General features: G+C 42.8%; 1 protein-coding gene across 2 annotated transcripts in view; it reads right to left on the bottom strand.

The window, feature by feature from the left end:
• FAM135B (family with sequence similarity 135 member B) overlaps positions 1-17,128 on the bottom strand; it is a 225,073-nt gene that overhangs the window by 102,782 nt on the left and 105,163 nt on the right. For both annotated transcript variants that reach the window (XM_074986620.1, XM_074986621.1), the window contains exons 5-6: positions 14,097-14,167; positions 12,471-12,644 (exon numbers count right to left, since the gene is read on the bottom strand). In XM_074986620.1, the coding sequence (XP_074842721.1) occupies positions 12,471-12,644; positions 14,097-14,167 (245 nt within the window). The remainder of the gene's footprint in view (positions 1-12,470; positions 12,645-14,096; positions 14,168-17,128) is intronic.

Genomic DNA, 17,128 nt, shown 5'->3' with positions numbered 1-17,128 from the left:
ATGCCACTGTGATGTACTTATCTTTTGCCTTTACAGCAAAGAAGGGATTTAATTGTAGCTGTATGGAAATTGATTTAGGATGGCATTGTAAAACAAAATCCCTTTTTCAAGAGACCAGATGAAATGTAGCTTGTTTTCTGAGGAAACTAACTAAAAAGCTTGTAAAATGCTGAAGACCCACTGATGACTCAAGAAGAACATTTTATTTGGAGACAGTTCCTGTTAGCTATTATACAGGTTCTATTTTTTATAGTTTATTGCCTTTATTTTTTACACGTTACTTTTGCTTCAAAAGTCCTTTGAATTAAAGTAGAAACTTTGTTTAAGGCTTAACTGCTCTTCCTTTTTATTAGCTGATTAAAAAGAAGAATTTCATTCCTCAGCAAATTCTCATAATTTAATGTTAAATTTTGCCCCAAATCAGGATGAAATTTTAATATGCTATGGTCTGGACTCTCCAGCCAAACTACAACTCCCATGATGCATCACAGTGGTTCATGCAGAGGGAGGACCATAGTAAATCATGTGAGATTTAATCAAGCAAGGGAATCCAGCCCTTAGCAGAGAACAGAAGCTTCTTGTATCCAAATTAAAACTCCTCTGAGGCCTTACTACAGCTCAGGCAGATACTGATCAATGCCCTGTCGACCCAACCAAAAACTAAATATTTTTAGTGGGGTTTTCTTGTAGAACATTCTGATTTTGAAGAAACTTCAGTTTTCATTAGAAGACCATTCCAGTGAGAATTCTCAAACCAGCTCCAGTCTGCACAGTCTGCAACTCACTTTGAAAATGAGACCTGATCAGATAGGCAATTTTATTACAAGAATGTATGCGAAGAAACTTCAGAGTACAGACTGTAATGGTTGTGGAGTTGGTAGGGTACCCGGGAGCGGGAGTTTGGGATGGGGTGAGTGAGAGTGGGTACACACATTACATTGCATTAATGTGATTCTGGAAACCAGTGCACTCACTGCATTCCCCAATGCCACATTGTATTGTATACCCATGGGAGTGACTCACGCAGATATGCCCATGTTGCCTAGAATACAAGGAGTGCCCCATATGTGGTGTGAGTAATATATGAACATTCCGGTAAAAGATGGGAGAGGGAGTCAGGGGTGGGGGGCCAGAGTTAAAGCAGGTGGTTTCCTGAAATGCCCATAGAGCGTACAAGGGAGAGTGTATAATGCCCCAGATTTAGGTAAGCGGAGGTTCATGGTAACTTAGTGAATATTTGTTATTGGGGGTACTTTCCTTACACTACGAATACAGATTTTAGTAGTTTAATATACAATTAGGATAGGTGTGTGGATAAAATATGTAGGTGTGTGGATATTATATGTGGATCTTGACCCAGTCCACTACAATTTGCAGGCTTCAGAGAGGCCTACCTAGTGTTAAGTACTCCCTTGAACGGGAGGTGAGAAACCTGGCCAGACAGATCTGTGACAAACTAATTAATTGCTGCGTATCAGTTTACTTATATGTGACAAATGAATAACAACACATGCATAAACAAAATCTGCCCTTCGCAAAGGAATACAGTTGGTTAAGTGTGACTTTCCCCCAGTGCAACTCTTAAAAAAGGACATGCCAGGACTGGAGACACCACTTAATCAAATTTAACTCCCACACAGCACATTTCCACAATCATTCTGACTCTGCATCTTCATCACTAATTTCTTTCTGCTTCCAACAGGTAAGGAAACACAGTACACAGACTACATTAATCCCCCTCACAGTATAATACACAACATTAAGTCCAACACCCAGCAATATGAGTGATGAACACAGAGAGACAGGTTAAGTATTCCAGATGGTATTTATTTGTGGGAGAAATAGGAGGGCATAAATCAGATTCATGCTACACTGCCGCATCTGTAAATCCTCACCGAGCTGTAGTGAGACTAAAGTAATTAATGGTTGTAAAAATGCTTTGAGACCCTTGGACATGAGTGACAAATCTTATTATATTTTGTATAATTTGATATGACATTGTATCTCCTTCTCTAGAGCCTGAGGAGACTCAGAAGTTATAATTTGCTCAGCATTCACCAGAGTGACTATAAACCTTGGAGAACTTTTTGACCGGCGTGGTCTAAGTTTTGAATCCACAATAAAACCTGCAAGCCAGATAAATTCAGTGATAGATTTTTTGAAATGAAAGGTGGGCACATAATTAATCAGAATCTTACTTATGTGACACCTCGTCTGTGGCCACACATGCCCCTCCTTTTCGGAAGGAGCACATTAATGAAGCCCTTTGGAACAGGTTAAGGAGGCACTGACATGCATATTCAATGCCTCATTAGCACAATGGTGGCCAGTCATGCTTTGAAAGTGCTGCTTTTGAAATGCAGACTGGCTGTATAAATGTGGGCGCACTTCAAAATAAACCCCACACTTTGAAATTCCCTGGTTCCCAATTTGTTTTGGGGATAAGGGAATTTTGAAGTCTGGGGTTTATTTCAAAGTGCCTGCATCTATATAGCCAGTCTGCATTTTGAAAGCAGCACTTTCAAAGTCTGACTGGCTGTCATTATGCTAATGAGGTGCTGAATATACATGTCAGCACCTCATTAACCTGTTCTGAACAGCCTCATTCGCATGCCCCTTCCAAAATGGAGGGGCATGTGTAGACACAGCCCTCAACTAATATCCCTGGAGACTGCTATAAAAATAGTATTTGAGGTAGGGAACAACCAGCAGAAAGAAAGAAATCCAAAGCCAGTAAAATCCTGTTTTCATTCAAATATCTCTGGTAGGAAGAAAAATATTTACAACATTTTGTCTAAAATGAATGTTTTCCAAAACTTTCTATGTGTCATCCAGCAGTTCCTCATCATATGTATCCTGTGTTCTCATTACGTACAATTCACTCTAAGAATATAATTGAGAGAGGGAGAGAGAGAAATCACCAGCTGACTGACTTTGCTAATCAGGTTTATATTTGTGGTAAAATCAATTGAATGAGTACCTACAACCCATTAGTACTCATGGGACTGTAGAAAATTAGCCAGTCTCTGCCAAAATTCATGATGCATACAGCAGCAAATAAATTAAAAGTGATTTGGCTGAATAAGAATAGGAGTGAGAATAAAGAATTTGGGTCAATATTTAAAAAAAATGCTCTGTGTTGTCCTAATTCTGTGGTGTCAGAAGAAATTGGGAGTCTTAGCATTGCTTTAGCAGGTACCCAGTATAGGGCAATGCTGAACACTTTTGAAGATCTCTCCCCTTCAGTTCTTTTTTCCTCTTCTCACCCAGAGAGAGCACAGCCTTGGATAAGTAAGTCCCTTTTCCACCTATTAGTTATCTCCAATGTAAATAGTAATGTGGGCTCTTCTCCTGTCTCAGATGGCATTAGAAAAAGGTTTTAGCGACACAAAATGCCATACGTTAAGTATCTCTGGGACAAACTCTAACCACCTATTTTTTGGACATGGACAGATCTTCCGTTACAGCCCTGGAAGTTTTGCCTGAGTACACGCTACAACATTTCCCCTATTATCATAGTTTTAAGAAGCTTGAGTGGGTGGATGTGTGGGTGGTGGTGCAGTGGACTGAAGGAAAAAAAATCATCATTACAATATAAACAAGAGAAAATACAATTGCCAGCTGTATTCAGGGAAGGGTTTCAATGCATAATTAGAGTCATTTAAAGAGCTGCTCGTTTGTTTTTAATTGGGTTACAAATGTTTTCAAATGGAGTCTTAGAACTGCTGAATATAAGACTCAAGCTTGTGCTGTCAGCCATTGAGCTGGACTCTGAAGAATGTCAAATCCCCTACAGCTTTCATTAGTCCTGTTTCTATAGAGAATGGCAATTCAATGAGGAACCATGACTCTCAAATGCCTAGAACAGTTGTTCCAAAACTTTTTGATATCACGCCCCACTTTTGATTTCTGAGAAACCCTCATGCCCCACACCTCTTCTTTACCATCATCCAACCCTCCTTTAAACAAAAAAAAAAAAATTGTAATTTAAAATAAACACAAAAACTTGATATAAAAATGTTATTTAAAATTAAAAATAACCACAAATAATTTTTCTTGGCCACTTGCTGATGCCTGGTGCAGCCCCAGCTGGTCAGCTGCCTGAGCCGCATGCCAGCTGTTAGAGCTCCCCACACCAGCCACCCACCTGCCCAAGCCCTGTGCTGCAAGAGCCACATACTGAGCTGACTGTGCCCTGTGCTGCCAGGGCCAACCGCCCACCTGCCAGGCCAAGCTGCCTGAGCCCTGTGCTGTCAGGGCCAGCTGTGTGCCTACTCGTCAGCTTCCCAAGCCCTGCACTGCCAGGGCCAACTGCCTGCCCACCTATCAGCCACCGTGGCCAGCTGCCTGAGCCCCACGCTGCCAGGGCCAGATGCCCAAGCCCACGAGCTAACCAAGCCTCACGAGCTGCCCACCGGAGCCCCACGAGCTGCCTGCCTTAACTCCTCCCCTCTGCCAAAGCCCTGACCCCATCCTACTCCGCTTCCTGTACCCCCCCAACCCACACTCATACACCTTTGCAGGAGGCAGCTAGCTTCACATGAGTCTTTGCCAGCTGTCTGGTTTTTATAGAAGCTGCACTGGGGTGCCCATGTAAAATGGCAGGGGATGAGAGCTGGCAGAAAAGTCTAGCTCTTTATTGGGGGGGGATGGTGGGGGGGCTGTGTTGCCTCGCACCCCCCTTGGAATTTCATCATGCCCCCCCAGGGGGCACGCCCCCAGTTTGGGAAACCACAGCCCAGAGAGTGCCTAGAAAAGGTGGTTAGGAACAAAATTAGCAAGAAGAGTCATTTTTTCCAATTCGTTAAAAAAATCAATCATTTAAGAGCCTCAATGCATGTGAATATGAGACAGTCCTTAATAAATAATATCAAACTGTACTTTTCGTAACACCTATTTTAAGAACAGCGCACACAAAATGATTTGTAATGTGATTCCTGTTTACTGCAGGGCGTTCACAAACACTTTACATATTCTATTTTCTCACATTTTACTTGTGTGTTTGTACTACCATACTCCTGACTTTCACTCCCAAACTTTTTCTCTCTCTGGAGGATGCTAGGGGGAGTTATACAACATTTTGAGATCACATAGTATTTGCTATTTGGATAAGAATTGTTCATTTTGAGATTTTAGATGTTCACTGTTTATCAAAATTAATCAGGAGGGTTTGTTTTGTTTCATTTTTTTTTCCACTTTGCAATGATAGCATTGGGAGCCACAAAGAAGTCCTTAGAGAACTCCAGGCTGCAAATCCTTGGCCTGTAAGTATTAAAATCACTTGAAGTTACTGCATGAACTTTCAATAGAAGGTAAGTTAACGTAAGTTGAACGGTGAGGGTCTGGCCTCCCAGTACTTAGGGAAGGATCTGACAATCAACAGGTCAGACATTCATGCCACAGGCTAGTTGCTTGCTGTTGTTTTGGTCTTATAAGCAGTGACGTGTGCTTCCTCCTGTTTAGAGACAGGAGCACAGAGAATGTTGTTATTCAATAAAACAGGTTTCAGGGGGGTGGCTTCATTAATCTACTTCAGCAAAACCAGCAGCTTGTGGCTTCTTAAAGCCTAACAAATTTATTACAGTATAAGCATCCATGGGCTGCAGCTCACTTCATCAGATTCATGAAGTGAAATCTTCAACTGGGAGAGTGTCAAGTTTGCATATGAATTCAAGTTCAAACTTGACAACCTCAGTATGGGTATGAATAGGGGCAGGGAATGGCTGGCTCCTTGTAAGGAATTTTCCCCTTTAGGAATTCTCATCTTCTTATCAACAATCAGAAGCCATCCAAATCCATCCTGATTAAATTTGTCTCCTTTGCACTGATGTAACACTTCCATCTCCTTCTGTATTGTGGCAGAAGTTCAATTTTGTCCAGGGTTCTGCACTTCTAGGAGGTTAGAGCTTGCCACAGAAGCTCACTGTGACTCTCCAACATAGTCTCCCACCCCCTTTTCCATAGGTGAGGGTTACAGGCTACAGGGCCACCTTTAACATAGGTCAGACAATGGGTTTGGTGTGAGAACACTCCTTTGTCTGTCTTCTCTTTCAGGGTATATCTATTTTGGGGTGCAGGAAGGGTTGGGAGAACCCAGGCCTGCTGTGTACCCCGGATTCCAGCTCAAATATCCTAATGGCGTGAACAATAGGTAGTTTTTCCTTCACTACCAGAGCTACGACAGTACCCTGAGCACCTTTCTCAAACAGCCCCTCCTAGCACCTTGCTCCTCATACCTGACCACTCTGATCCTCCCATCTCTTCCACCAAGCACCACCTTACTTCTGGCTCCTAGTACACCACCCTGCCTGAAGGGGAGCCTTTTAAATTAGTCCCAGTGGGATCTTAATGGGCTGCAGGTGTTCTGATTAGCCTGTCTTTCTTAATTAAAAGCTCAGTGGTTTGAGCATTGGCCTGCTAAAGAGAAGGCTGTGAGTTCAAGCCTTAAGGGGAACATTTAGGGGTCTGGAGTAAATAGAAAAATAAATAAATGAAAAGGGATGGTGCTTGGTCCTGGAGAGAGGGCAGGGGGCTGGACTCAATGACCTGCCAAGGTCCCTTCCAGTTCTATGAGATGTGTCCTTCTAATAAGTTCTTAATTGGCTTCAAGTATCTTATGGTGTCTGCCTGACTTAAGTGGTTCTAGCCCATTCCTGATTGCTGTGGAGCAACCCCAGCCCTTGTAACTCAAGAAACAGAAAACTATCCATTCAGTGGCCAGTATAATTGCCTTTGACCAGACTACTGCACTTTTCACACTGCCAGATATTTTCACACCCCATCTGTGGATCCACAAAGTCGCAGGACTGCTTTGTCAGCCTCCTCATGGCTATCACCAAGGTGGCCATTTACAGTAGCACGGAGAAGAGGCTGACCAACAGGGGGACACTCTGACTGTGGGGACTACTTCTATTCCTGGCTATGTTCACACATCCATGCAGAGTTCCTCTGGGTGGCATCTACTGGCTTCTGCAATGCATTCTGGGGACCAGTGTGTGGTGCCCGGGGCTCTCTGCTCAGTGTCCCCTTCTGGCTCTTTCATTCTGGCCGTGTGATCGCCATGCCCATCCCTGTTTTCTTTTTAGTTGACCCCCATAATTATTTGGGATCCCAAGGCCAGTGGATGCACCCACCCCTCATGGGGTGGCTTATAGCCATGGACAGACTTGCCCACTTCTCGGGCCACCAATAAGACCAGACTATTGTAGCCAAATGGTCAGGGTCTGTCAGAGCATGTATAAATCCTTATCAACTGAAGTTTTCACTTCCTACCTCTGATAAAGTGAGCTGCAGCCCATGAAAGCTTATTCCCTAATCAACTTGTTAGTCTTTCAGGAGCCAAGGTCTCATTGTTAAAGCGGGTTTAGTTTCCTGCTTTTAGTTTCCCTACAAATCTTTGCATGTTTTAGAAGTTCTGTGTTTCTGTCCCTACATTATTTATCCCCTTCTGCACAAAAACCCATTCTCCTGCTTTGAAGGAATCATCTTATTTCTACTATGGGACTGCTAAGGGCCTTGAAAGGCCCCTTTTAACGCTTGTGCCCACAATCCTCAGCTGACAAGGCCAATGCATTAACCGTGGAGCTATTCTGTCATTGAAAGCAAATGTTTGTCTGCTGGAATAAGTACAAATAGGAGCAGAGATGTGATTCAGATGGGCAATGGCCACAACATCCCCCCACCCCCAATACAGATTGTACCTTCCTGGTCCAGCACCCTCAGGACCTCAGTGGTCCCAAACAAGGAATTTTGTCAACATGGGGAGGTTAATGGCTCTGTCCCTGGACACTCTCCTGCTGGCTGTCCGCTGCTGCTCCCCAGCTCTTTGGCTCTGGCTCCCTATCTCAGCCAGCCCCCATGACCCCAAACCAAGTGTTCCAGCCCTGTGGGGAGCTGCACTCTGGTCCCCTTCCTGGAGTTACTGCGGCAAGTTGGTGCGCCAGCTCTGGTGCCCCACGGAGCGCTACCGGGGGAGGCTGGCACTCCTGGTGCCCTGCAGTGTGTTGCCAGAGGATGTGGCCTCCAACCCATCCTTGTTGTCAGCTGGTTGCTCTCCTGCCCTGGCTCTCTGGTCCAGGAACATCCCTTATCCTGCTGGATGAGGGATGTTGCCAGATGAGGGATGCCAGAAGAATTAAAAGCAGCCCATCTCTGTCTCTAGTGCTGTTGAGTGCTGCACCCTGGCAGAAGTGCAGCCCCCTATCTCAGTCCCGTTTTTAGAGCCCTTCCCTGCATAGTCCCCTTTGTGCAGTGGCACTTCAAAGGGCAACCACCGCTTAGCTTTAGAAAGCCAAGTGGTGCCTGGAGTTAAGGCCACACAGACTCAGACTGAGCCTCTCCACTGTCTTAGATTCCAGACCTAAATTTGCTCCCATTGCTCATAAACCTGGGATGATGGTATCTTCACTACTGAATTGTATTGACTTCAGAAATACTGAATTGTAAAACTTGTGGCTGGAAATAACTCTAGTCATGCCAACTAACTGAATCTGGGGACTTTTGGTAACACAGCTGGAATACGAGTACCAAGTCTGATACAGGAACTAATAAATCAGCTGTTTACAGTGTCACACGTGGATGGCTAACAGTATTGAACTCCACAGTAATTCTTAAGCCCACCTAGGTGGGCCATATAGCTGAGATTCTGATTGTGTGCAGTCTCTGCCCACACCTTCCATAGTGATGACAGAGAACAGAATAAGTAATGAATACACACACATACACACTGAAGAGGACATATCATTGATTCCAAGCAATGTAGATTGCATTGTAACTGAGCACTCAGCCAACAATACATGTTTTAATATGGCTGAATGTAAATATGTCCATCTCAGAATAAAAGAATACAAATCATACCTCCAGGATGGGGGACTCTAATCTGGCATATAGATTTTGGGGATGTATTAGATAATCAAGTGACCATGAGCTATGACAAGGACACTGTGTGTGCAAGAACTAATGTGACAGTGGGATGCATAAATAGAGGACCCTTGTGTCTGTGCAGAGAGGTTGTTTTACTTTTGAATGTGGTGCTTGTGTGACCACTGCTGGAATAATTTTTCAAGTTCTGGTGTCTACAAACCTGAAAGATGTTGATAAATTGGAGAGGGTTCCGAGAAGAACCATGAGAATGATTAAAAGATTAGAAAAATGTGCCTTAGAGTGATCAGCTAAATAGATGGAGTACTATTTAGATGGAGAACCTAACAGAGAGAAAGATAAGGGGTGACTTTATTACATTTGGTAAGTCCCTACTCAGAGGAGGAAAAAAAATCCATAATAGGCTCTTCAGTCTAGCAGATAAATCATAACATGATCCAATGGCTGGAAGGTGAAGCTAGAAAATTACAGAAGGAAATAAGGTGTAATTTTTAACAGTAAGAACACTGGAACAATTTACCAAGGATTGTAGTAAATCTTTCACCACTGACAACTTAGAAGCAACATTTTCTAAAAAGATCTGTTGCAGGAATTATTTTAGAATTATTTTGGGGAATTTCTTTGACCTGTGCTATACAAGTCAGACTATGATCACAATGGTTCCTTTTGGCCTTAGAATCTACAAGTTTATGTTAAAACAATTTAAGACTGCTATGAATACACCAAAGGCTACCATGTGCTGAATTTTGTAGAGTACTGCAAATTAATAGCTTGCCTTTTAGCTTAGCATACTGTGACAAGTCTGAGTACTTAGGATCAGAAAGTCACTGAGATTTGCAAAAATGAAGCCCTCTTATTAGATCAAAACTCTTACAATTAAGCCATTTTCTTTGTGATCCCAGTGTATACTGCAAAGATAACCCTCCACATACAAAGGGTCTGATCCTGGGGAAAAGAACAGTAGTTTTAACAGGCTGGTTTTGTTTAAGCATGCCTGACTCTATGGCTTTCAGGCTTTTTATTTTACCTTAATTTACGGTTAGTGAATTTATGGTATATTAATACTCAGGTTTCTGGATGTTTATCAGGAGGCAGATAAATCTACAATATTATACTTTCATATTATCATTATTAATGACTTAACCAAATGAGACCACATATTGTGTTGTCAAAAATTTATTTCCATTTCACTGCATGGAATCAAAACACTCTTTTCTTCATAAATATCCATAAAAAACCACATCTGAATAAGCTTTAGTATCAACCCAACTTCCGATGAATTGTCTCTCATACTGCTTATATCTCAGAGTAATAGTACTTTACCCTTCTGGTGCCATTTTCCTTAAAGCATAACAAAATTCTTTATAAATACCAATGAAGCCTAATCATTGGAGCTGGTTGAAAAACTTTTGACAAAACAAACAAGGGGTGGTGATAAGTTAAAATGCCAATTCAAGGAAACTGTAATTGTTTGTGGGAAAGGGTCAGCCATGAAAGATTTCTCAGCAAACCAAAAGGCTGGGTCTACACGTGTCCCTTCCATTTGAAAGGGGCATGTTAATGAGCAGGTTCGAAATATTCTAATGAGGTGCTGCATATTCATTGTAGCACCTCATAAGAATAATGGCAGCCGCAGCGATTCGAAAGTGTGGCTTTTCGAATTGTGCACCGCTCGTGGAGACAGGCCTGTCCGAAAGGACCCCCCCCGGCTGCACTTTCGAATCGCCGTGGCCGCCATTATGCTAATGAGGTACTGCATATTCATTGCAGCACCTCATTAGCATATTTCGAACCTGCTCGTTAACATGCCCCTTTAGAAAGGAAGGGGCACGTGTAGACCCAGCCAAAAAGATTTTGAAATTATTGCAATGTCACATTACAGTAATTCCTAAAAGGAAACATTTGGGGTTTGGATTTAATAAATTAATCTTTTCAACTAACATTTCTCGTATAGTCAAAAAAAGGTCCAAATCAAAATAAAGCGTTTCAGACAAGAACATGCAGGAGTTGGGAAGTTGGTTTAAAACAAATAGAGGTACGAGACCAGGAGATCCAATATCACCAAGTATCTTCATCGCACATCTGGAGAGAGCGATGGACAAGATCAAGGAAGAGGTAGAAGGGATATCTGTGCACGGGAAAAGAATTAGCAACTTGAGGTTTGCAGATGATATAGTTATCATTGAGGAAGATGAGGAGAAGCTAACGAAAACGGTGCGGGTGTTAGACGAAGAAGGGAAGTGGTACGCACTGATTATGAACACTGATAAAACAAAAACAATGGTATTTGGAGATAAGACAATAGGAAGGAAGATCAGTGTGGATGGTATTGAACTAGAAAATGTAGAGAAGTTCACATATCTGGGGAGCAACATAACATATGAGCTAGACTGTAAGAAGGAAATAGCGACTAGAATAGCGAAAGCAAGAGCAAGTTTGAAGGCAATGGATAAGATCTGGAAAAGCAAAGCAATTAGCTTAAGAACGAAGCTGGACCTCTTGAAAACGAGTGTATTCAGCAGCATGTTGTACAGATGTGAGACATGAGTGATAACGAAAGATTCAAAAAGAAGAATATTGGCATTTGAAAGGAGTTGTTATAGAAAGATTCTGAGAATAGGATGGATGCAGAAGGTCACCAATGAGGAAAGAGAACCTGCTGCAGAAGGTTATAAAACAGAAGCTACAACTATTTGAACATATTTGCAGAATGAACAAAGAACCATTTAAGTCCCTAAAAATCAAGACCCTAGTATTCGGCACAATGGATGGTTTGAATAGGAGACGCAGACCCTACAGAGAATGGATAGATGATGTAGTAGATTGGTGCAGAGCTAGTCTATAGAAACTAAGCCACTCTGCACTGGATAGGGAAAGATGGAAGGAAATAGTGAGAGAGGCATCAGACACCAATGGGCGCTGAGCCCACAGTTATTGATGATGATGATGATGATGATGATGATGATGATGATGATGAACCAATGTCTGCCAGTTCATGGAAATTTGAGATTTCACATTTTCATCCTGAGTCAGAAATAGAACATTTCTCAGGAGAAGACAGTGATTTCCCCCCTCGTCCCATCTATCATAGCTATTGGTTTTCCTCCCATTTAAAGAAGAGGACAGTGGAGCACAGGAGGATATTAGCAAAAAAAAATCTGGTGAGTTAACATATATGGCATGTTATAAAGTCAATGTATGCCTACAGTCACCTATCTGACAGCAGTATCTTAGTCTAGGGAGGAATGGTGTTAACTCAGATGTATATATCTAAGCGACTTAAATGGTCCTCCAGCCCTGCAGTACCTAAGCATCTCACAATTTTGACTATATTTGTCCTCATAACATACCTGTCAGATAGGGTTGTTTTATTATCTCCATTTTAGGAAAGGGAACTGGGATATGAAGTGATTTGCAAAGGACACTCAGGAAGTCTGGCAGACTCAAGATTCAAATCTAGACTTCTAGAATCCCAATCCAGGGCCAGAAACACAGGACCATGTTTCCTCTTTAAAGCAAGGGCTGATATTATCAGATCAGTGAAAGCTCTCATAAGAACTGTACTCAATAGCCAGTTATCTGCTCTTTACCTGATCAGTGGCTGGTGTAACGCTACCAGTGAGGCATGTACTGTAACAGATATCACTGACAAGTGGAAATAGTCAAACATGACAGGAACATGGTGGTGTAAGCCTCTTCTTGGGTGGAAGTGAAGACCCAAAGTACGGCTGCTTATCACAGGGATCGCTGGAATGTCTCTCAGCCTGTAAAGAGAGGTTTCAAAGGGTCAGTGAAGCCTTAAATTGTCAGTCTGCAATGGCACTGAAGGTAGCAGCCTGGGAGACCATGGACTGAATTTTTATCACTTCATGCTGACAGTCACAGCACAGCTGATGCTTATCTCTTAATTGCACTTGCAAGCTGGAGGATATAAATATTGTTATTCTACAGTGAGAAACATCCAAGACAGAACACAAGAGCTCCACCTTGGGTCTGCCAGACAAGCAATCTCCCTCCTGTACCCCATGCTCATTGCAAGACAATGCTTGGGGCAGCAGGAAAGAAGTGCATATAACAGGTTGCCTGGACAATGCAAATTACAGGATGCAGAACTTAGCACATTTCTGGACCAGTAGCACGAGACAGTCTGCTTTGCCTCTAGGGAGAAGCAATAGAGAAAGAGGAGACCTGTTATTGAAAGGTTGTCAAGCTCAGAGCATCCGCGGATGAGCAGAGCTGTTTCACAGAGACTTTTGTAAGTGGCCCTACCAAAATACCACTACAGACAGTTTTTTCGTTAAAAAGACCTGGTGAAAATTGCTCACATAACAACAACCACAACAAATTAAATAAATGTACTAGACTACTTCTGATAAATGCCAGTTCACTTCCCCCATTGCTGCTGTGCTTCACTGTCCAGGCCCTTCCTGCACTGTGACAGCACCATGTTAGAGCACTACCCACCCAACATGCAATGACATTCTTTCTCTACTTCCATCTCCACCCTGGTGAAGCAAAAAAGGAAATGGCAAACTGAGCTCCACTGTAACGTGCCTTGTGAGCCAGCACATAAGGTGACTAAGTGTGAAGCTCAAATCCAAGGAGATCTCTCTGGACCCAATATAATTCCTGCTGATGTCACAGGAAGAGTTCAATGACCTCTGTAGGGCTTATGAGGTTGCTTCAAGTACAGCTGTGAGTGTGGTTTGGCAAAAATGGTGAACTAGCAGCAATGCAAAATTCCCATATCAAGGGCAGATCCTCCTGCCACTGAATAGCAAAATTCTCATTGACTTCAGTGGGATAGGATCAGCTTCTTAGTCCTTACACAGATAAGGTGAGATTTTCCAGCGGTACTTGGCATTGTCCAGAAATCTGCTTGAGTCCATCCTTATCCAGGGCAGTGTAGAAGCACATCCTTAAAAGGGATGCTGTCCCACATCACAGCACCCAACCCCACAGACTCAGTGGGAAAATTCCTATTGACTTCCACGGCAGCAGAGATAGGGAAGTGCTAAGCACCTCTGAAAATCCTGCCTTTAAAATAGAAAACCTCTCCCTAAAAGAGGAGGGAAGGGAAAAATGCCCTTGGTGGGGGTGGAGGGGAGAGGAAGTTCTCCAATTTCCAAAAGACTCTTTAACTTCCACGGAATTCACATCACCCAACTACACGGCGAGTCCCTGCAATATCAACAGAGCTTTAAAACTGCACTCACTGTTGTTCACTATCAGTAAAGTGCATGTCCAGCTTGAGCTGAAAATCTGCTTCACTTAATGCATCTTCCACCTGCAAAGGACAAAAAGGCAGAGTTACTACATAAACTAGCTCACCCTAAGCCCGACAGCAAAGCAGTACTGTTGTCTGACAACGAGTGCAAAGCAATGCAGGAGAGGCAGGAGGAAGCTGCTGAAGTGTGTACCTAAAACACCTGGGAAATATAAATAGTCAGCTAAGCAGGCTTCAGGGCTCCTGGCTGGCTTTAAACATACATATATCACCTTGCCGTGGAAGGAGACTGAGATCCGATGGCATTTGCAGCATAAGAACTTTCACTGAAAGGAATGTGCTTCAGAATGCAGAAGGCTCCTACATCTGAAACTTTGCATCCAGCTTTCAAACAGCTTAGACCACGGCTGTACAGTCATAAGGTTTTGTCTCATCTCTGTCTCGAAAGAGTGTGCAAAACCTACTGGTTCAGACATGTCTATTGTCTATTGTTTTATACTCAGCAGTTGAGGAAGTTTGGTTAAGCACTGTCGCCATTGTACACGATTGATTATTACTGAATGGTAGTAATGCCCAGGAGCCCTAGTTATGAACCTAGGTGCTGCACCTAACACACAACAAAAAGGCGCTTCCTCCCCCAAAGGGCTGACAACATGAACAAACCACAGAACTTAGACATGAAAGAGTCCTAGTAGCTCATCTAGTCTAAACCCTGTCACTGACACATTAGGGCTATGTCTACACTAGCCCCAAACTTCGAAATGGCCATGTAAATGGTCATTTTGAAGTTTACTAATGAAGCGCTGAAATACATATTCAGTGCCTCATTAGCATGCGGGCAGCCATGGCGCTTTGAAATTGACGCGGCTCGCCGCTGCGTGGCTTGTCCAGAAGGGGCTCCTTTTCGAAAGGACTCTGCCTACTTCGAAGTCCCCCTATTCCTGTGAGCAGATGGGAATAAGGGGACTTCGAAGTAGGCAGGGTCCTTTCGAAAAGGAGCCCCATTGGGATGAGCTGTGCGGCGGCGAGCCGCGTCAATTTCGAAGCACCGCAGCCGCCCACATGCTAATGAGGAGCTGAATATGTATTTCAGCGCTTCATTAGTAAACTTCGAAATGGCCATTTACATGGCCATTTCGAAGTTTGGGGCTAGTGTAGACACGGCCTATGACAGACTTTACCATAGGCACCCAAAAATAGTAGGTGCCCAGTACCTATCAACCCGAGATATTAGAAGGCACGCCGATCAGCTAACTGGCACCCCAATCAGCAGGTGAGGGCTCTGGGGAGGAGGTAGGAAGGGTGGAGCAAGGGCTTTTAACTGGGGGAGAGGTCCTGGCTGAAAGATCCAGACAAACTGCTGTAAACATATGGGCTATGTCTACACTTACCAAAAACTTTGAAATAGCCATGCTAATGGCCAGATCAAAGAATATTAATGAGTCACTGAAATGCATATTCAGTTTCTTATTAGCATGCTGCTTGCCACGGCACTGTGAAATTGCCGCGGTTTGCTCCCGCATGGCTCGTCTACACAAAAATTCATCGAACATCGAAATTCCCTTATTCCTGTGAGCTTATAAGAATAATGGGATTTCGATGTTGGTGGGTTTCTTTCAAAAATGACCCCCCGTGTAGATGAGCCACGCAGGAGCGAAACACGGCAATTTCGAAGTGCCACAGTCAGCGGCATGCTAATGAGGTGCTAAATATGCATTTCAGTGCATCTTTAGTATTCTTTGATCTGGCCATTAGCATGGCCATTTCGAAGTTTTTCATAAATGTAGATACAGCCATGGTAAGAGAAATCCTGTTGCTTTAAGTTCACTTAGCTTGTAAAAATAAGTATTAGTTTGTATTTTACTCTGTATTTCTTTGTAACCAATGCTGACTTTTGTACCTCATTAAGGAATCACTTAAAATCTATCTTTCTGTAGTGAATATACTTGTTTTATTGTTTTAGCTAAGATGTTATGTTTGGATGGAAATGTTTATAGGCCTTCATTTGAGATAAGAAAACCTTGTGTGTATTGTTTTTTATTCATGAAATGACAGACTCTTTATAAGTTTGTATTGTACAAAAGGGAACAGGGAGGTACAAAATACACATTTCTGGGAACAAGTCTGGGACTGGGAATTTGCTGGTGTCACTGCAATGTAATTTAGCACTGCCTGGCTAGAGTACTCATTCAGCTGGGAGTGACTGTGCATTCTGTGTATGAACAGGCCAAAAGTGGTCGTTTCACAGCAATCCAGTGTAAAAAGGCCCCTCAGGACAGAGAATAAAGGGGTCACAGCTGTTCAACAGTCCATATTGTACCCTTGGGAATGTCACACTCACACAGGCCAATTACAGTCCTTTGCCTTCTCCAAGTTACAGAGAGCTCTGCTCAGTTTTTAGGAGATTATTAGTTTGAATTATATTGTGAGCTCACTGACAGCAAAGACAAGTGAACCAAGAACACTGGTGGTTCTTAATAACAACTGCAGAGGCCAATCAGAGATAAACAATCATAAATTAAACAGTAATTCAAACAAAGTGGATGAGGTAATATTTGTCATTGGACCAGTTTCTATTGGGTGACACAAGCTTTTGAGCCTACAGAAAGCTCTTCTTAAGGACTGGGAAAGATACTCAGATTGTGACAGATAAATAAAAAATGGGACTTTTTATCTTAATGTGTTTACACATGTTGCAAGGGACCATTCAAGACTCCGCAGTCATAGGTTATAGGAGGGTTAGTGGGTTATCAACTGTAAGCTCAAAAGCTTGTCTCTTTCACAAACAGAAGTTGACTTGACAAAAAATGTTACTTTGCACACCTTGTATCTCTGATATCCTGGGAGAAACATGGCCACAGAAACACTGAAAAGTGTTAATCCCAAAATTTTAAATCACATTAGTCATTACAGTTAACATCCCAATGAAGTTAAAGGGGAGCTCATACTTCTCTGCACTTTTGTTATCGGCTTCCTGCAGGCTCAGACAGAAAGCGCTTTATCAGTTTGAAGTTGGCTCAT

This window comes from Carettochelys insculpta, chromosome 2 (genome assembly GCF_033958435.1).
Source record: "Carettochelys insculpta isolate YL-2023 chromosome 2, ASM3395843v1, whole genome shotgun sequence".
In the NCBI taxonomy this organism is placed as follows: domain Eukaryota; kingdom Metazoa; phylum Chordata; order Testudines; family Carettochelyidae; genus Carettochelys; species Carettochelys insculpta.
This window is presented reverse-complemented; position numbering and strand designations above follow the sequence as displayed.